This window comes from Phragmites australis, chromosome 2 (assembly GCF_958298935.1).
Source record: "Phragmites australis chromosome 2, lpPhrAust1.1, whole genome shotgun sequence".
Taxonomy (NCBI): domain Eukaryota; kingdom Viridiplantae; phylum Streptophyta; class Magnoliopsida; order Poales; family Poaceae; genus Phragmites; species Phragmites australis.
The window spans coordinates 3834724-3855305 of NC_084922.1; the positions used below are offsets into that span (position 1 = coordinate 3834724).

Genomic DNA, 20582 nt, shown 5'->3' on the forward strand with positions numbered 1-20582 from the left:
CCATTGTGGCTCCACGCGTATGAGGCTAGATATTTATTTTTGGGGAATAAATCCCCGGTGAGACACCCTGGTTGATCCCAGGGATTGAACCCGGGTGGGTGGAGTGAGCACCATCTCTCCCAACCACCGAGCTACGAGCTCGTTCTCCCCTCTCCCAACTGCAATTGCTTGATAAGTAGTTGCTATCTTATCTTTTTATTTCAAATATGCACAGAGAATGATTATATTATTTGATATCATGTGATGCAGGGTGATTTATCCAATTCTATCTTTGTTCGGAAGAATCTGTTAAGATCAACTTTGGAGTTAGTTCATTCAAAGGTGACCATTCGATATTGTGTAGCAACTTTCTTTTGTTTGTTTTCAGTATTTTTACTTTTGTTCAAGCTTTCTATGCTCCTTGAGAATTGATGAATTCTTGGTTTAGCCACATAGATATTCTAGAATGTTCGGTAGTCCCCTCTCTTAAGGCAAAGCCAGGGGATGTCTTCTTCCCGTGGTCGAGTTTTTTTTTTTTGATATTCTAGAATGTGGGTACATGGTTGTCTATGGTGATAGATAAATAAACGTTGTGCTACAGTGACACATTTGTGCAAGAGATATGAAAAATATAAGCATCAGCAACTTTTCGACATGTATACGTGATATATTCCTCAGAGGTGGATTTTGTGATTCATTGTAACTTAGCTTCTGCATTGAAAGGTACAAGGCTCTTAACCTTTTACTAATTGAATCATGTAAGGAAACTTAATGGACTTTAGTTCACTTTTAGCATTCCATAATGCATGTTGCACCAATATATCCAATCTGTAAACTTCATGTGGAATGAGTCATCCATTTTATTTCTTCCTTGAGATTTGCAAGCTCAATTACTGGTTTATTTTTTATGGCAGGAATTCACTCTTTTGAATGAGCAAAATGTTGTTATCATTCCTGAAGCGATTTTTTCACTGTGTGCTGGTTTTTCGTCATCAGCAATTAATTCAGCAGATACATCACAACTATTTGGTGATTATAAATTTTTTTCGAAGGTATATTGTTAGTTTGTTTTCATTAGGTTTTACAGGTTGCAGTTGAGTATTTCTAAACTTTTCTATGTTGATGTTGTGCTGATTTGGTTTGTTTCAGATGTCACTTGAGGACGAGAACTGGGTTCTCAAAGACGTACTGCACTACTCTGTGGAAGCTATATCAGAAATCAATCTTGAAAGTGCTACCAAGGTGCTTTACTCTTAGCCCTTTATTGTTTCTCTGTTTCTCTCCTTGTTCATTTGAATGTTGTGAACTTAGAACACACTTTGCCTGGCGATGTAGTCTTTTTTGAGGGGAAAACAGAAAACAGTAAGGGAGGACCCTACTGCAATGTAGTCTTTTACCTTTTCTGTTTTTCTCATTTGTTTGGTTTGAACCTGTGGTTGGGGTGTTTTTCGACAACTAGGATTTTCATGTTGTAACTAGAACTCTATAGTCCCAGGGAGGACCCTACTGCAACTAGGATTTCTCAATGAAAGAATATGCATCCCTCCCACATGTTCATGAGAAACAAGGCGCGCGTGTGTGTGGTTTATTTTTTGGCTGTAGATGGTGGGAGATGCAGTTAACAGCTCTTTTGCTTTATATAGTACACCTACGCACTACCACCTTCACACAAGAGCAACTGAAACCTGGAACTCACCTTGACACCAGTTACGCCTAGTGCAATTTAGCATGGAAGAATTTTACTTGAAAGAATCTACTTAACTATTCAGTGTGCCTAATGGTGGCATTTATTGACTCAAGCGCCAGCATACTGGTGCATTCCATCTGGAATGCTTGTATGTTGAGTGGTTCAATAAAGTTTAGGGATGGGTAAACCCATGGTTTGTGCTCTTACTAGTTACTACTTTGGACTTTGGAGGTTGTAGAGAGATTAACAATTCCTTGCCATTTCTATTTCACTGCTTCTATCGATAAAGTTATAAGCTTCTTTATTTGGTAAATAGGTTATGTCTGATAAATGCCACCGCATACACCTCCCTGGGACTATCCAGCAACCAATGCTCCTCGAGCTCATGGAATTCACTAAAGGATTTGTGGCCTCAAATGAGCAATTCGAGAAAGTGGACTTATCTAATCTTGTATATCTTTGCTCTCTTCTTTGCAATCTGATTCATTGTGCACTGTTATCGAGGTATTTGTTTAATTTTCATTGCTCCTTATCTATGTTATATTTTAATCAGTTGGTGGTCAACACTTACATCTATGGGGAATTTTAGACTAAATGGGATTAAGTTCCATGTCTTGCTAATTTAGTTTTGTCTTGAGTTGATAGCTATATAGCTCTGCCTTTGAATTCATAAACCTTGCTGTATTTTAATCAATCTTTGATTTGTGATTTTTGGTTGATATTAGGATTGTCAATGCAATAGGCTTTTGATCCCATATAGCATAGGTTCCTTATTTTAATGGCAAAATTGCATTGCATCCCTCAAACAATGTCAATTTGGGCAATCAAACCCGTAATCTTCAAATTTGTTTATTTGAGCTCCTTTGACTGTTCAGCTATGCACAATCAAGTCCTTGAGGCTCAATTTTGAGCTCATGTATTATTTGTTTATATCTAATTGGGTCCTTTTGTTTATATGACTAACAATTTGGTGTGTGATGATACATTTGCAGAAATCTGAGTGTTAGTTCAAATAAGACGTAATGATAAACTATTGCTACTACTTTATAACATGTTTTAGAGATAATTTTTCTACTTATATGATTAAAGGGCTTGATTGCAGAAAATGAATAGTTGATGGGCTCAAATCGGTAAAGTTTGACTTTGAGGGCTTGCTTGCACAAAGTAAAATAGTTTTGGGGGTTTATACTGCAATTTTGCCTTTCATTGGCAGTTCCATATTGCAATGATTTTCCAGTACCTCTGCTAAAAGGCTACAGATTTGATTGTCTTTTCTTAAAACTGGATGCAGATTATGTTTAGCACCAGTTTAGCATTAATGTACCTCCAAATCAATTTATTCACAGAGAATGCGTACCAACTTTTGTAAAATATCTATTACAGCTTTGAATAAAGCATAATGCAAATGATTTTTAAAATCCTTGAAAGTATTGGAACCCGCATCATGTTTTATATCTCGAGTATCATGTAGTACCCATGAGTCTTATACTTTTTGTCTAACACTATGCTGAACATTGATTTGTTGTTCTGTGAGATTTTTTCAGGGCCATAGAAGGAAAATCTTCACTTCTACATGAAGTATTAGATTACGTCATCAATATTCTAAAGTATATTGTGTCAGTTGTTATGAAGAAGCATGATGAACTTTCTTATGGTCTTACTAACTCAAGTTCAGCATTTGATACAACGGGCTCCGTTTTATCCTCATTCCAGAGCTTCTTGTCTTCTCCAATATTTAATATGCTGAGAGTTGATAACAGAATTAGTTGTGTGCTTATCAAAGGCATTACTGACTTACTTGATGAACTCCTGGTGGCGATCTCTCAGCTGTTTTCTCGGCTCTCTATTTTAATGAACAATTTTGATGTAGAGAATGCTGGTAAAGTGTTGCCAATATCTTGTGTCAACTCAGAGGACCTAAATCCTATTGTTGACTCCAAAAGTAGTGTTGCTGATATGGATCTTGATGTGATGGACTCTGGTGAAGTAGATTCTGTCACAGCTAATGCAAGTGGAAGTATGGGTAGCTTCTTACGACCTTTGGAGTGGAAGCTAGAACTAGTTTCCGTTATTTCAACTTTTTTCTCAGTGTCATCACTTCGTACATGGGAAATCTTGTACAGCTTGGTGGAGAAAGAAAGTGATGTAAAGGTAGAAAATTACAATAATATATGCTTAATATAACTTTTATTATTGTTTTTTTACTTAAATGCTATCTTGTAATATCTGGTTTCCTTTTTCAGATTCGTCAGGCCATCTTGCTTAAGCTTTGCAGAAATATTTCAGCTTCATCTAAACCTGTATCATCCGTGGTACTGTCTGACATGTTTTTTTTATGCTCAAATTTGTACCTGTGGTGCTAGCCTTGTGAGTTTATTCCACCTGGGCCTTTATGTGTTTTTCACCTTTTTGACTTTGGTCATGCAGGTCCATCTGCTAATTGATATGAGGGACAGAGGTGCATGTTCATTACTTAGCTCTGCAGAATGCGTAGCTCATGTCCATGCTTTGTTAAGAACATTGATAGCTATCTGCAATGGTGGACAAGATACTGATGGAAAGCCACAAGGATGCAAATTGGTTTTAAGTGAGGTTTGTATTCAACATGTGATATAATTTAGAGTGTCTTGTTAACTTTCTTCCAAATGTCTTTTTTTAGGCTGATGGCACTCTTAGTTTGCTAGTTTTTTCCTGTGATACTAATTTTAATATTTAGTATTTCTATGAGTAAAGGCAGTTTTGTGTGGTGCAGTTTTTAATTTGTCTTGATGAAAAATTTGACTTATTGAATAAAAAACCCTCGGACAAAGCTATTAGAAACCTGTTAATCACAATTAATCATTCTATTAAATTGATTGTCTTTCCTTTTTCATAAAATGTTTGCTAATAAAGGGGAGAGCAATTGTGTGAGATAGAATTTACGCAGTTCTTTTTTTCTTCTTCTAAATTTTCTGATGATCTGTGAATCTGATCAATATTTTGGTAGGCATTTTAATTTTACATGATGTATTTCTGTAATATGGCACCATCTCCGAATTGTTTTTTGAATCCGGTGTTAACTGATAGATATGTTCCCACTGTCTGCAGAACCAGGATATCCTATTAGACTTGGTAAATAAGGCTACTGAGATCAGTTTCGCAGATTGGAGTTGCCGCATCAAGCTGATTGATTGTGTCTGCTCCTTTATTTACCTGTTCCCCGATGTTGCCCAGGTGATTTATATCATCTTTCTGTTATAAAAAAACAACCATTTGAAATGTATGCCAATATATTAGTAATGTGACTTCTATCTTAATGCAATTATACACATCTCTCCTGTGTGTTCGAGAAAAAAAAAAGTAATGTGACTCCATTGTTATAATTGCAGGATTTGATCGGATGTTTACTTGACATGCTGCATGACACTGATTATCGTGTCAGGTTGTATTTGGCTAGGGAAATTGTTGTATTATTCCAAACATGGGAAGGGCATAAGGAATTGTTTCATGATGTTTGGTAGGTATTCGATGACTATGATCAGATGGTTTTGAGTTCTGAAGGGAATTAAATGTTAATATGTTGTCTCACACTTCATGTTGGCTAATTACGAATCATCTTGAACATTTATTGATACATGCAGCCACTGTTATTGAAAGTAGCTATGGCCTTTCCAAACCATGAAATCAGCACGAAGCTAAAAAATGTGGTAGTACAGTTAGGATCACTATGCGGACTGCTATCGATGCTATAGCAGATAGCTGTAATAGCTGACTGCTATGCGCATGACAGGCGTTTTTCCCTATTTGTCCTGATAGTATAGCGCAGCTAATCACTAATTTTTGAGAGCTAAAAACTGGTTGCTCCTTGAAATGGGGCCAGGTGGACATTCAGTTGACATTTTAATGTTGGGATTTTTTTTTGTTCATAGAAGGTAAAAATTGGGCCTGTTGGATGTGGGGATTTTCTGGAATTTAGTTTTGTCCCAGTCCCCCACATCTCAACAGGGCCAACTAGGCAAATATTTTTATAGTGAACCATTGTTTTTCTGTTCTAATCGCTGCAAACTACCATGTAGATAATGCTTAATGCTATATATTTTGTATTTGACTGCATTCTGTTTTCTTTGGTTTTGCAATTTGTCATATAGAGCATGGATTACTTTGTTTCGGTTTCCTGGAATGATCTGGCCAGGAATAGGTGCCAGCTTGTATCCAGGATATTTCCTCAGATATTATATAAAACTTTTTTGGTAAATCTATAGGTGGTTTGTCCCTTACTTCCCTACACAGATTGATTTTCTTGTATTTTCATTCCCTGGCATCTAGTTCAACTACTAATAAGGTGACAAGTGTGAATATACATGAATCATAACTGGTATTTAGACTGACTACTGACAAGTGTGAGTATATACATGAATCATAATTGGCATTTAGATTGATTACTGATAAATGTGATTGTTGGCTTACAAATGTTCTGTTAATATCAGCTCAAATATTGGTGCCAAGATGGTACAGTTCTTGAATAACACTCCAGTTAAAGCTAGAGAAGTCTTAGCTGTTGGTCCACAATCTGTTCCTGTTATTGAAACTGCCCTCAGTACACTAGCTCATTTGGCTGTGCATAGCGAGGATGTTGAAGTTGAGGTATGTTCTTATCATCACACTTATTTTGTGCAATAAGACTATATGCTTGTCTGTCTAGTATAATTGATTGTTACAGATTGATCTGGATAAGAATAGTCTTTCCTTCACCAATGATTTTTAGAGTGTGAGAAAGCTTTAACAATAATCCCTGTTTTGATGTATGATGTTGTATTGCAGTAGATACACTACATAGATTGTGTTGGCTTTTTGGCTTTTTTGTCTAGTTTTATGTGACATTCTAGGCATCATACATACAGAAATTTTGTTTAATATCTGTATACCTTGCCAAATAAACCCTACGAAAAATTGGACAAAAAATGTGAATAAGTATTCATATTTTATTGATATTTAGCTGTGGTCTGTGAGGACCCAGCTGGGTGCAAGTAAGAGAGGTGGTAGCCAAACATTTGAATTTGTTTTTTCTTTCTCTTTGTTCTGTTGTTCGGTGCTCCCTCAGCTGGTCTACACAGCATGTTGCTGACTCTCCACTTGCCCCCTACGCATAATTGCTAGCACCAACCACTTCTAAGTTTTAACTTGTTCAACATATTGCCTGTGGATTGTTAAGATTGAAGTATTTCTTTCCTCTTTTTGGAGACGATTTGAAGTGTTTCTGGTAGAACACGAGTCATCTCAACTTGCTTACAATACTGATGTTTTACTGAGATTGTGTTGTTTCAAAAGTATCCGTTCAATCTATGATGTATATTATATGCTATATTCAGTTATGGCCTTTGACTTCTGTTGTTGCAGTGTGTGTTCATGATTTCTGCTGCTGCTGCTATAGAGCCTTCTCAGCGGTATTTCACAACCTATAAGCTATATTTATGCTGGCGCATGGAAATGTTCCTTTTTTTATACATGGAAATTACTTTGATGTTTTATTTATGGTACTTTTCCCCCCCAGAGAATTAGCTTATGCTTTATTTGACTCAATATCAAGGAGGCTCGGTTATGCTTCACGAAGCAAGGTGACTAGATATTCTTATTGTGTGTACCATTTTCTCTATGTTGCTTCTCATAGTACGATGAATATGTCTATTGAATATGAGATTATTTGTTTATAAGTTTATTGTAAGAGAGAATGACTTGTTTTGACAAAGTTCTATTCACATATTCTGATTTCCTCTCTGGTATGCAGTATCTGGACCAACTGATGGGTCCAATTCTTTTTCGGTGGGTTGCTTGTGACATGAGTCTAGTTTCACTTGTTGAGGTAACCTTCATTCTAATGCTTCTGACTATATTTCCAATGTTATCATGTCTTCTCAATATAATTTTGAGGTCTCCATAGAGTACGACAAAAGATCCTCCTTGAGATTAAGCAAACTCAACTCATGTGATCCTTTCGAATTTGTGATCGTTGTTAGGGTAAAATGTTTGTTGTCCATGGACCATTTTCGCCGAATATGTGCATGTATAGTGTAAGTGAAAAGAGTCAAAGGCCTAGGAATAACAACTTGTATTCCCTAAAGACCCTGTGCCAATATATATACATGTTACAATATGCAAAGAACCTCTTATACTATGGGGATATTACACAGAGCAATATATATATGTCTAATCCCCTCCCCCCTCAAATTCATGGGGGATCAACCACACTGAGTTTGGAAAGATAGAACCTGTGGTGAACTGTACTCTGTGACTTTGTGAAGAAATGCTGAAGAGCAATCACCTCATATTGTACTTGTGTTTGTGTGTAAGAAACATCAACACTACTACGCTTTGTGAGCTCATGCTTCACCGGATCCCGAGCAATATCGATAGCACCTATACTATCTGAGTAAAGAGGAGTAGATGCAGGAGAAGAAACACCAAAATCCTCAAGTAACCACCGTAACCAACTGAGCTCCGCTATCAACAACGCCATAGCCCGCAATTCAGCCTCTGCACTAGAACGAGAAACTGCGGTATGATTTTTAGTCTTTCCAGCAATGAGAGAACCACCAAGGAGAACACAGTAGACAGAAATAGACCAACAATAAGAAAGATCACTAGCCTAAGTAATATCAGAATAAGCACGAAGCTGTAAAAAGCTGGAGCGTGGAAAGAAGCGACGGAGAAAGATAGTCCCACGAAGATAACGCAATATATGTAGGAGATGACTATAGTGGAGCTGAGTGGGAGCAGAAACGAATTGACTGAGGATGTGCATTGCACGAGAAATATCAGGACGAGTGCCACCAAGGTAAAAAAGACTCCCAATTAGATGACAGTAGCGAGCGTGATCCACAAGAGGCTTACCATCAGCGGACCAAAGCTGAAGGTTAAGCTCCATGGGAGTCTCAACAGTGTGCTTATCAGTGAGAGAAGCACAATGAAAAAGATTGTGAATATACTTCTCTTGCGACAGAAAGAAGCCCTCATAAGTAGAAAAAATCTCAGTCCCAAGAAAGTAGCAGAGAAGACCAAGATCGGACATAGAAAAATTCTCCCCCAAAGTTCTGATAGCCTCTTGCATTCAGAACACCAAGAGGTCTATTACCAGCCTTGATTTCCTCAACAGCAATCTTGCAAAAAATTGTGGTAACATTGGGATCCCATTCGGCTTTCGGTCCAGCCTTCTTGGCCATCTAATTTTTCTAAAAATAAATGAATTACAACCAACAAGTGAACACTTAAACTACAATACATGTACAAGAGAAAATGAACTATATGCTGCATTAGATGACAGGGCATACATAAACTAATCACAGCAAGTATTAGTTCTGATGATTTAAACAATATATGCATCATGTGTTCTTCCTCGAACTCACTACAGGGAGCAACATCCATCCATAAATACAAGGATTCCAACACACTACTCCCTCTGTTTCGTAATGTTTGTCCACGCCTACCATTACGTACAAACCAAGAAATACTGAAATCGAGTGAAAAAATACATAGAGATGACTATGCTACCCCTAATCAATACAAGAATGAGAGCAAGTAACTCACCAGCGTTGGAGTAAATGCATTCATGCACTCAAGGGTATAGCAGGAAAATGAACCATAAAGTATCATTGGTTACCGCAATGGACAAACAATTTGAGATAGATACTCCCGAGGTCATGGACAAACATTGCGAAACGGAGGGAGTATCATATTGCATATCTATAAGCAATACCATCAAATTGGTGACTCCAGTACCCAATCGTTTGCATCAAATACACAAGGAATACACAAAGGGCAGCCAAATTTTTTTTTACCTTGCCTCTGCTCGTCGGATTCGGAGGTTTGGCCATGGGTGCATAGGTCAGTGGATTGGAGACCTCGACGGCTTGGGCTACGCGGGGTTCGGCGGTGGGTGCTGGAGACCACAAACGAGCGCGACAACCGACCACAGACGGGTGCAGCGACGGCTCCTCGATGGCGCAGTCAAACACGAATAGCGCTGGCAGCCAGAGGAGGATGAACCGAGCGGCGGCCGCTCGACTGGGCTGAGGAGAGGATTTTTTTTTTTTTTTTTTGTGGGGGAGCCAAGTATTTATATAATGGCAGTGGTGGGTAATTTGTTACCAACTCTGTAGGCAATGTTGCAAGTCCAACCCGTCGAAGCCCAAAAGCTCGTAAGAATGTGCTTCTCAGGCCAATGCGTATTGGTGGCTTTTGGATGGGTTGGCTTTTGGAGAAGCAAGGTCCAGAAGCTGGCCCTTTGTTTGGGCTTCCAGCTTCTGCAGGCTAGATGCAGGCTAGAAGCCCAAACAAGCAGGCCCTAAGTACTATACTAACAATCATAACTGCTGTAACCTTTCATGCAGCAAGCTAGATGCCATATGGGTAAAACAAAAAAGCTAGATTCCTAATGGTACTATCTGTACTGACTGCAGTTTGATTTATGTTGTCATACTAGAGGGTGATATTTTTGCAAAACATAAATCACTTTTAGTGTCCACAAGATCATTGTACTGATTTACAAAAGATTCAATCACTTTTTCCTGGCTGCATTTTTCTGTGCGCTGAGAACTGTGTGTCAGTGTATTTAGAGGTTACAAAACAACGTTTCAGCTACAACACACCCACACACCCTATCACTGCTTGGATTACATTCGCGCCATTTGAAATAATTAGAACCACCTGCACGCTGATGCCTCTTGCGCCGACTAGGCTCCAGAGCCGCGCCTCCTCTTTGACCTCACGTACGACCACCTGCACGCTGGTTGATGCCCTGTTGAAGACACATTCATTTCGGTGCTTCCAAATCCACCATGTTCATAGGATCACGATTGAGTTTAGACCTCTGCTCCGTTCTTGGCCAGCAGCAGAAGCTGCATCGCGCTAGCAAGACTGGAACATCTCGGATGACCTGGGAGTCGTCACATGCTGCAGACCGGCGGCAAACAGGATCTCAAACCAAACCTTCTGTGAGAAGGTGCAGCCTGTCAACAAGTCAGCCATCGTCCCATCGTTTTGATCACAAAGAGGGCATCGTTGCGGGTGAGGAAGTCCCTGGCGCGTCGGCCTGTCCGCCGTCCAATAGCGGTTGTCTGCTTTGCTTTCCATGATGAAAACTAATAATTTTGAAATTGAGAGAACCAAGTTATTATCATGTTTACGAATCACTTATTATTTTTGGCTTTTGGTGTTTAATTTCTAATGCACAGATATTGCTGATGCAATTTTTACAGATGCAAGAAATGTTTGGTTATAGGTCAGCTGAGCCAAAGAACTTTGTTGAACATTGCTGCTCATGGCTTCTCTCTTTCCTTATTCTCAGGGGTGATGCAGCTGACCTTAATTGGACATCAAAGGTGAGTGTTTACTGTTTTTCTAAGAAAATTAGTTAGTGCTGATCTCTCATCATATTAGAAGTTTGAAACATATAAAGTCTTACAGTTACAAATCAAAACTTCCCCGCCAGAGAAAATATCAAATACTAACTACAGTGTTTTTTAAATAATATTTTCCTGAATAGTTTCATTATATCTTTTACAACTTTTGTGTTTAAGGTGCTCTCTCCATGCTATAATCTTTGTTTTTCTTATATATTTGTTACTCAGATTTTGTCGCAACCTTTGTCTGTCATTATCAAGAGGTACTTCGTTCCAATCTTTGGATTGTCCATTGCCACCAGATGTGGCACAGGGCCAGAGAAGGACTCAGCAGAAACTGTCCTGTATGAATCACTTTTGCAGCTTGGTGAAATTTCTGAGTTTGAGCGTGATGATCTCATTAAAAGACATATGGTATGCTTCCCGAGTGGCACATTCTCTCAATCTGCATGCACTTTATTCTGCCCCTTTGTCTTTGTATTTTATCTTGTGTTTATCATCTAATACGGTAACCTTCAGCAGTAAGCCTTTTAAATTACCCAAATATGGACATATATGATGCATCATATATACACAACACTGAAGTGGCGTTATTTAGGTATGGTGTTGTATTGTGCCATGGATATGATAGTAATGGATTGCACCTGAGTGTCACCTGGGCCTGGCCGGCGTACGGCCCAGGTCATTCTTGACCTCCGAATCTAGGCATGCCATATCTTCATAGCTAATAGGATATATTCTCATCCTAGCAGTTGACATCTGGCAGCATCCAAAGGTAGTAAGTAAAACAGAATTTTCTAGATTGGGTGAGGTCATTCCGGACCTGCGAATCCGGGGGCTTGAGATATCTTCATAGCTAATAGGATAATATTATTCTGACAGTTGACATCTATCAACATCCAAAAGTACTAATTAAAACAAAACTTTCTTGAATAGATGATCTTTGCATTGCTACAAAGTCCAATGCGATATTTTCTTGATTTCTAATTTTCATTATTAATTCTGATATTTGGCATATACTGTCATAACTGCCTGGTGCTGTTAATTTTATAATATATGGTTATGTAAAGCTGTTGCAACCTATGATTCCTTCTAGTATTCATTCTTCTATTTGTAGGTTTCCATCGTTGCCTTTTTGCTCTCAGTTTCATCATCTGCTCGTGGACCACAAATCCCATATTTTAGCAAGGAAGTCGTTGCTCTCTCAGTCAAAACGGTTGTTGATGGATTTGTGGACACAATGTATACACTCATCTTTCATTGATCCTATGCATTTCTAATGCTTTCGTTTAATGCAATAGTAGTTGTAATATCATCACTATGAGTTGTCACATTTCAGGGATGATGATTTGGCTGACACAGTTGTTATTGATAAAATAAATATATTCCGCGCTGACAGAGTTTTCAAGGTATACTGTTTTGTTGCATGCTTATCGTGTTTCTGAACTTAAAATCTGCAAAGGATAATTCATCTTCCTAGCCCTTAGCAATTGTTGTGTTCTCTGAGGTAGTAAGAGGCAGGGTTCGAAAACTGGTTGAAATGGGCAGGTTACGGCTGGTAACAGGAGAATTCAGATAGCAATGCTGTTATGGAACTGAGGAAATGGCGAAATTTGACAAAATAACAACAACAACAACAATAAAGCCTTTGTCTCAAGCAAGTTGGGGTAGGCTAGAGATGAAACCCACAAGGTCCAACTAAAAAGATGATGAAAAAGTAATAATGATATTAAAGGTACTAGACTGAAGTATAAGTTATAGTTCTGGTACGTGGATTACTAACTTCTACGCGCTTCTATCCGTGGATAGTTCTTTGGAGATATTCAATTCTTTCAAGACTCTCTTTACAAATTTCTTCCATGTTAGGTTTGGTCGACCCATACATCTCTTCACATTATCAGCGCGCCTTATTATCCCGTTATGTACATGTGACTTTGGAAGCCTTCGTTGAATATGTCCAAACTGTTAAGTATATATATGGTAACATATTATTCTGGCCCATATTGGCCCATGAGGACCGACTCTATATATTGACATCAAACCTATTGGATGGATATGTCTCTCTCTCACAGTTCCAGTCTAAGGTAACATGGAATCAGAGCCATGGTTTAGGGTTAGGGTTAGACTAATCTAATCCACCTCGATCTCGTCTTTCTTTTTCACCGCTGCCGTCCGTCACTACCATCGTTGTCGTGCATCTTCGTCGCTACTGTCGTCCGCTTCTGTCACCGACGCATCGGTGCTCATCTCCGTCGTCGCGTTGTCCCAGTCGCGGCTGTCGTCGCGCCCGCCTGTCCCAATCGTGGCTGCTGTCGTGCCCACCTGTCCCAATCGCAACCGTCGCCGCGTCGTTCGTCCCAGCCGTGGTCGTTGTCGCGGCATATCGTGTCCGCCATGTGGACCTATGTCGTGCTGACGCGGATTTGATTTCCACCGCCGTTGGGGTCTCCTTTCGCTGCCACACGTCAAGGTCTGGCCTGATTGCTGCCCACTGTCCACCTCTGCAAAGCCAGCCGTCGATCGCCTATGGAGCGCCATGTGGAGCCATCTGCTGGCCGTCGTCCACCTGTGGACTCGACTGCCATCCTCCTGAGGAGCGTCGAGTTTCTTCGACAGCTTCGTGTCCGCCTGGGCTCTTTCTGTTGCTGTATTGCTACTATTCATCTGCTGCCCCTGTTGTTTTCAATGTCGCAACCCATTCCAATTGCTATTCCTATCAAACTTGATGGTAACAATTATCGAGAGTGGGCTTTCTCTGTGAAAACTGTGGTGAGCGGTTATGCTCTGGTATCTCATTTGACTGATGTTCCACCTATTGATAAGTTCAAGGGTGGTTTTGGTGCAACTGAAGTTAAGAATTGGCAGAATAATGACGAAAGGGTTATGAGTGCTATAATCACTAGTATGAAGGAATCTTTGATCGTGAGTCTTGAACATCATTAGACAGCTAAGGAGATGTGGGATTATTTGCAGCGTTGATATGTTCAAACTAGTGGTGCTCTCTTGCATACTCTGATGACAGGACTTAACGGTCTTCAGCAGAATGATCTCTCCATAGATGAGTACTACACTGCATTTGATCGTTTGATGGGACCATTGCTCTTCATGGTTCCACAGTGTACTGGAGGGTGTTTAGGCTGTTATGATAAGAAAAACAAGTTCATTGACAAGTTCCTTATGTATCAGTTATGTCATGGACTACGATTAGATTTTGAGTCTATTCGTATGCAGCTGCTCAACAACCCCACTACTCCATCCATTGTTGATGTATTGTCTGCTTTGATTGTTGAAGAGACTCGTCTTCAATTGCTCACATATGCTACAGTGTCAATATACAACTAGAGGCAGTTCCTCAAAGGGTATTCTTTGCGAGCATTGTAAGAAGACTGGTCATCGTTTAGAGAATTGCTTCTGTTATCATCTAGAGAAGTTGGTTGAGTTCCGTGCTCGTCGTGCTGCTCAAGCTTGTAATATAGCTCCGTCTCGAGGTTTTGTATCTGTTCCTGCTGCTCATAACAGTAATTCTCAGTCTTGGGTTTTGGATTCAAGAGCTTCCTTCCATGTCACATCCGACAAGTCTGAGCTGGTTGCTTGCAAGCCGATCACTACTGGAGGTTCTATTCAGACAACTGATGGTACATCTTGTTATATCACTCATTAGGGTGCACTTTCCACTTCTTGTTTTTCTGTACCTGATGTTTTTTTTTTACCTCAGTTATCCATGAATCTCCTATCCGTAGGTCAAGTAACTGACAAAAACTGTTTTGTTGGATTTGACGTCTCATCTTGTTTTGTTCAGGATCTTCGAAGCGGGAGAGTGATTGTGACTGGCCATCGCCGTAGCAGGTCTCTTGGCCTCTACATTCTGGACACTTTGCGTCTTCATCATTCCACTAGCTCCATCGCTCATGTGTCATCTGTTACATCGTCATCTGCTTCATCTTTTGCCCAGTAGCATCTTCGTTTTGGTCACTTATGTGGATTGAAGTTATGACTTCTGAAAAGGGTTTCTGTCTTTCTTGATCTAAATACATTTAGGATCTTATGGCTAGCTCTGGCATTACTAATAATCGGATAGTTGCTACACCTATGGAGCTTCATATGCAACTTCGTCTATTGATGGTACACCCTTTGAGGATCCCTCCCGATATCATCGTATTGTGGGCAGTCTTGTTTATCTCACTGCCACCAGACATGATATACCTTATGCAGTTCATATTTTGAGTCAGTTTATGAGTACTACTTCTGTGCATTTTGATCATTTGTTTTGGGTGTTATGTTACTTGAGGGGGACATCATCATAGTGTTTATTCTATACCCGTTCTAGTCCGCTTCAGCTTTATTTTTACTCGGAATCCACTTGGGCGAGTGATCCGATGGATCATTGTTCTGTTACTGGTTATTGTATTCTTCTTGATATTTCTCTTACATGTAAGTCTAAGAAACAGGCTGCTGTATCACGATCCAGTATATAGGTAGAACTCCGAGTTCTTGCCACTACCACTTCAGAGATCGTAGGCTTCGCTGGTTGTTGGTTGATTTTGGTGTCTCTTGTGAAGCACCCACACCACTTATATGTGATAATACTAGTGCTATAAAAATTGCAAATGATCCTGCGAAGCATGAACTCACAAAGCATATTGGTGTTGATGCTTCTTTTACTTGATCTCATTGTCATCAGAAAACTATTACTCTTCAGTATGTGCCATCAGAGTTGCAAGTTGCAGACTTCTTCACCAAAGCACAAACTCAAGCGTATCATCGGCTTCATCTACTCAAACTCAGTGTTTTTGAGCCTCCTATACCACATTGAGTTTGAGTAGGGGGTGTTAAGTATATATATATATATACGGTAACATATTATTTTGACACATATTGATCCATGAGGACCGACTCTATATATTGACGTAAATCTATTGGAGGGATGTCTCACAATTCTAGTCTAAGGTAACAAACCATTTCAACCGATGTTGGACAAGCTTTTCTTTAATTAGCGCCACCCCTACCCTATCACGTATATCATCATTTCAGATCCGATCCTTTCCTTTCTTATATGGCCACAAATCCATCGCAACATACACATCTCTTCTACATTTAACTGTTGGACATGTTGCCTTTTAGCGTCATACAACATCACAGGTCGAATCGCCGTCCTGTAGAACTTACCGTTCAGCTTTTGTAGCACTCTTTTCTCACAGAGGATGTCAGAAGCTTGGCACCATTTTATCCATCCGGTTTTGATTCTATAACTAACATCTTTATTGATATCACCATCTCTCTGCAGCATTGATCCCAAATATCGAAAGGTATCCTTCTTGGGAATCACCTCTCCATCGAGGCTAACACCTTCGCTCTAATGCATAGTATCACTGAAATCGCACTTCATATACTTGGTTTTGGTCACACTAAGTCTAAAACCTTTCGATTCTAAAGTATATCTCCATAACTCTAATTTCCTATTAACCCCTATCTTACTCTCGTCAACTAGTACCACATCATCAGCAAAGAACATACACCAATGTATATCTCCTTAATATCCCTTATGACCTCATCCATCACCAAAGCAAATAAATAAGGGCTTAAAGCTAACCCTTGATGTAGTCATATTTTAAACAGGAAGTTATCGGTGACACCTTCACTTGTCACAACGTTATTGTGCATATCCTTGATAAGGGTAATGTACTTTGTTGGGACTTTATGTTCTCCAAGGCCCACCACATGATATTTTTCGGTATTTTGTCATAAGTCTTCTCCAAGCCAATGAATATTATGCGCAGGTCCTTTTTTTTTTTTCCATATATCTCTCCATAAGTTGTCTTATTAAGAAAATTGGTTCCATGGTTGACCTCTAGGCATGAAACCAAATTGGTTTTTGGTAATGCCCGTCATTCTTCTTAGGTGATGCTTAATTACTCTATCTTATAGCTTCATTGTATGTCTCATCAACTTAATTCTATGGTAATTAGTACCGCTTTGAATTTCTCCCTTGTTCTTGAAGATTGGTACATAATATACTTTTCCATTCTTCAGGCAAGCAAGCCCGTCCCTGAAGACCTCAGAGGCAAATGCTTTAACTGTCTAGCGCCGGGACACTTGGCGGCTTCTTGCCATCACCGTACTAGGTGCTTCCGTTGTCTGGGTTCGGGTCATCATTCCCGTGAGTGTGCGGCTGCGCGTTGCCTTCTTGAATGCGCCACCCCAACCTCCGGCGCGGAGGCTCTCAGTCTGGCGTCGCATTTCCCTGCCATCGCTACCTGCCGCATCGGCTCTCGCTTTGTCGATTGAGCCTGATGTTGGCGGCCCTACTCCTCACTGCCACGGTGACCAGGAGGGTCATCCGCATCGCCGCCGACGTCGTTGTTGTCGATCCTCATCATCTTCTCGGGCGCAGCCGGCTCCACCCCATGATGGCTCGGCGGGGGGCAATGGTCAGAGTTCTTCAGCTCCAATGCCGCCCCTGCGTCAGACGGTTGAGGTCATGGGCTTCGTCCCTGACCTCCCTCCGCGGGAGTTGTGCATTATGGAGCGTTCTGATTCTCTTGCTATGGCTGAGCTTGAGCTGCGCCGGGCGGTCTTTGTGACCGTCGGAGGCACCAGGCCAGAGGTCTCGCCACAGGAGGTGGTGGCGGCCATTGCTGACAATTTTGGGCTTGACGTCGGTGTGCTCTCCATACATCGCACCATGCCTAATGACTTTCTTCTCCTATTTCCGGATGCGTCGACTGCCTCCTGGGTTCTCAGGGATGGCCAGCCCGTTCTCACGCCAAGGTTCATGCTTCTTCTTAAGGCATGGACAAGGCAAGCACATGCTGTTGGCAGGTCGCTCTCCTACAAGCTTGAGATTTCTCTTAAAGGGATTCCGGCCCATGCATGGGAAATGGCCTCGGCTATGCAACTGTTGGGTTCGTGCTGCTGGATCAAAGAGCTTCATCCAACCGCAGCCGGCCGTTCAGACCTCTCGGTGTTCCGGCTCACTGCCTGGTCGGCACACCCAGAGCGAATCCCTGCTAGCAAGGATCTTTTGATAATGGAGCCGACAGGTTTTGCTTCATGTGATTCGATTCCGGCGAAGCTGGCGCTGGCGTACCCCGTGGATATCAGTTTTAACGTGATCCATGACGCAGCCGGTCGGATTCGCCGCACTCAAATTCTGATGAGGACGTGGTTGGTGGCCATCGACAATGCAGGATGCTATCGCGGCTATCGCCTGTTACTCATGGTGCGCCGTCGATACACTCTGCGGCCGGCACCTCGGATGACTCCAATGGCGGTGCTGGCATTTCTTCCTCGCCTCCGGGAGCTCAGCGGGCAAGTGGGCCCGCCTCTCTGGAATCTGACCACGTGGATCTTGACACCTTGCATGCGGGCGGGTTGTCAGGAGGCCTGGGTGTTTCCAAGGCCCCGTGCAATAATGGTGCGTGCGTGTACGGCGGTCGGGCCTCCTTAACTCCCCCGCGCCTGGCTGGCCTTGGGCCGTTGCAGATGCAAATTAATGCTGGTGCTCGGGAGAGGTGCGAGTCTGATGGGCCCTCATCTCCGCCTTCCTCTCTGCATGTTGCTTTGGACCTTGGGCCCTCGGTTGGGAGCGGGATCGAGTTGGATTCGTTCTGTCACTCTCCCTTCTCCTCCGGTTTGCAGCGATCACCCGTTTTTCCCCCTGGGGCGCTTCAGGTCCATGTTGCTGACCCGGGGGCAGGGCAGGGGGACGCTTTGGCCCTGGTTTTTTAGGAACGCTGCAATGTCAAAGACTACTCTCGCAGCTACTCAAGAAGGGCTCGTCAAAGGGCCCCTTGTTCTTCCCTGCCGGCCAAGGTCTGTCTCTTGTCACGGGCCCAGAGCCTTCAACCCCACCAGCCTTCGCTAACCGGTTGACCAGGCCTAATCCTTCGCTGCTCCGGTCCTGGTCATTAATAAAAGAAGGCACAAAACTCTCCCGCCGGATTATGCTCCTCGACGCAGTAGGAGGCTGGCGGGTCTTCCTGCCTCTTCCTCTTCCAGCCAGTTGGTAGCTACTCAAGTTATGTGTTCCCTGGGTTTGCTTGGGGAGCACGAACGTCCCAATCTTGATGTGCTGGAGAAGTACGTTCAGTTGTTCTCGCTTCCGCTAAGTCGGGCACATCTGGAAGCTCTTGCAACGCTTTTTGGTTGGTCAGTGCCTGAGGATGATCGCGCTCCGTCGGTTGAGCTGATCTCGGCAGTGTGCTAGTGTGTTCTTTCCTTTGTGCGGTCGTTTCTTTATACTGGTTTTTCAATGGAAGTCTCAAATATCTTTGTTTGGAATGTGAGAGGGCTCAACAAGGAGGCAAGACATGACTCAGTGAGGGATATGGTGGATTCTAGTAGACCGGATATTGTTTGTCTTCAAGAGACCAAATTGGCGTCCTTTACTCTTTTCCTCATTGCCAATTTGCTTGGTTCGGATTTTAATCAGTTTGTGTTTCGCTCGGCCGATGGCACTAGAGGGATTTTACTGGCTTGGAAGGGAGCAGTCTGCAGGGCGTTGTCTACTCGGGTTGATTCTTTCTCTACCTCGGTGTTGTTCGCTGGGAATGACAGCCAAGATTGGTGTCTAACTGGAGTGTATGGGCCTTCAAGGGACAATGAGAAGACCACCTTTTTGCAGGAACTGAGGGATGTGCGAGCTGGCTGTCCTGGTCCGTGGGCAGTGGCGGGGGACTTTAATCTCATCTACCAGTTGGAGGACAAGAACAATTCCAACCTGGATAGAGCTATGATGGGTCGTTTCTGAAGATTATTAAATGATGTTGAGCTCAAGGAGTTGAATCTGCTGGGGTGGCGTTATACGTGGTCTAATGAGAGAGAGTCGCCTACTCTTGTGCGTCTCGACCGCATCTTTTGCACCGTGGATTGGGAGCTCATGTTTCCGGATAGTTTGCTTTACAGCCTTGCTTCGGCGGCGTCGGACCACTGTCCCTTAATAGTTGGCCTCCAAGATAATGTTCATGGAAAGCGTCGTTTCCATTTCGAGAGTTTCTGGCCGAAAATGGTGGGTTTTCAGGATGTGGTGGAGGCATCTTGGGCACAGCAGGTTGACACTATTTGCCCTTTGGAAGTATTTTCGGTTAAGCTGAAACGCCTTGCCAAGGCGCTGCAATCTTGGAGTTCCAAAAAAGTTGGTCACATCAAAACTCAATTGCAGCATGCTAAGGAGGTTCTTCATCGACTTGAGATTGCTCAAGATGGCCGTGCTCTCTCGGCTGTTGAGGACTGGTTGCGACACAAGCTCAAGTTGCATTGCTTGGGTTTGGCTTCTCTTGACCGCACCATCGCTCGTCTGCGCTCGCGCATCGGATGGCTAAAAGAGGGTGATGCCAGCACAGCTCTTTTTCATCTCCATGCATGATATCGCAAGCGGAAAAACTTCATTGCCAGGCTTCAAGTTGATGACTGTATAGTTACATCCCAAGAGGAAAAACATCAGGCTGTGTTTGATTTTTATAGTGGCTTGCTGGGCACCGCTGCTCCTCGGTCACACACTCTTAATCTTGCTGAATTTTACCAGTCGGCTGTTGTTTTCTCAT

At 42.0% G+C, this 20582-nt stretch overlaps 1 protein-coding gene across 5 annotated transcripts in view; it reads left to right on the forward strand.

Annotated features, from left to right (window-relative positions):
• Window positions 1-20582, forward strand: part of LOC133895128 (serine/threonine-protein kinase ATM) — a 69608-nt gene that overhangs the window by 9965 nt on the left and 39061 nt on the right. For all 5 annotated transcript variants that reach the window (XM_062335329.1, XM_062335320.1, XM_062335317.1 and 2 more), the window contains 17 exons: window positions 250-321; window positions 894-1031; window positions 1129-1221; window positions 1983-2170; window positions 3211-3817; window positions 3910-3978; window positions 4094-4258; window positions 4754-4879; window positions 5035-5162; window positions 6133-6289; window positions 7043-7089; window positions 7197-7260; window positions 7431-7505; window positions 10897-11019; window positions 11269-11454; window positions 12158-12282; window positions 12380-12449. In XM_062335329.1, coding sequence (XP_062191313.1) covers window positions 250-321; window positions 894-1031; window positions 1129-1221; window positions 1983-2170; window positions 3211-3817; window positions 3910-3978; window positions 4094-4258; window positions 4754-4879; window positions 5035-5162; window positions 6133-6289; window positions 7043-7089; window positions 7197-7260; window positions 7431-7505; window positions 10897-11019; window positions 11269-11454; window positions 12158-12282; window positions 12380-12449 — 2433 coding nt within the window. The remainder of the gene's footprint in view (window positions 1-249; window positions 322-893; window positions 1032-1128; window positions 1222-1982; window positions 2171-3210; window positions 3818-3909; window positions 3979-4093; window positions 4259-4753; window positions 4880-5034; window positions 5163-6132; window positions 6290-7042; window positions 7090-7196; window positions 7261-7430; window positions 7506-10896; window positions 11020-11268; window positions 11455-12157; window positions 12283-12379; window positions 12450-20582) is intronic.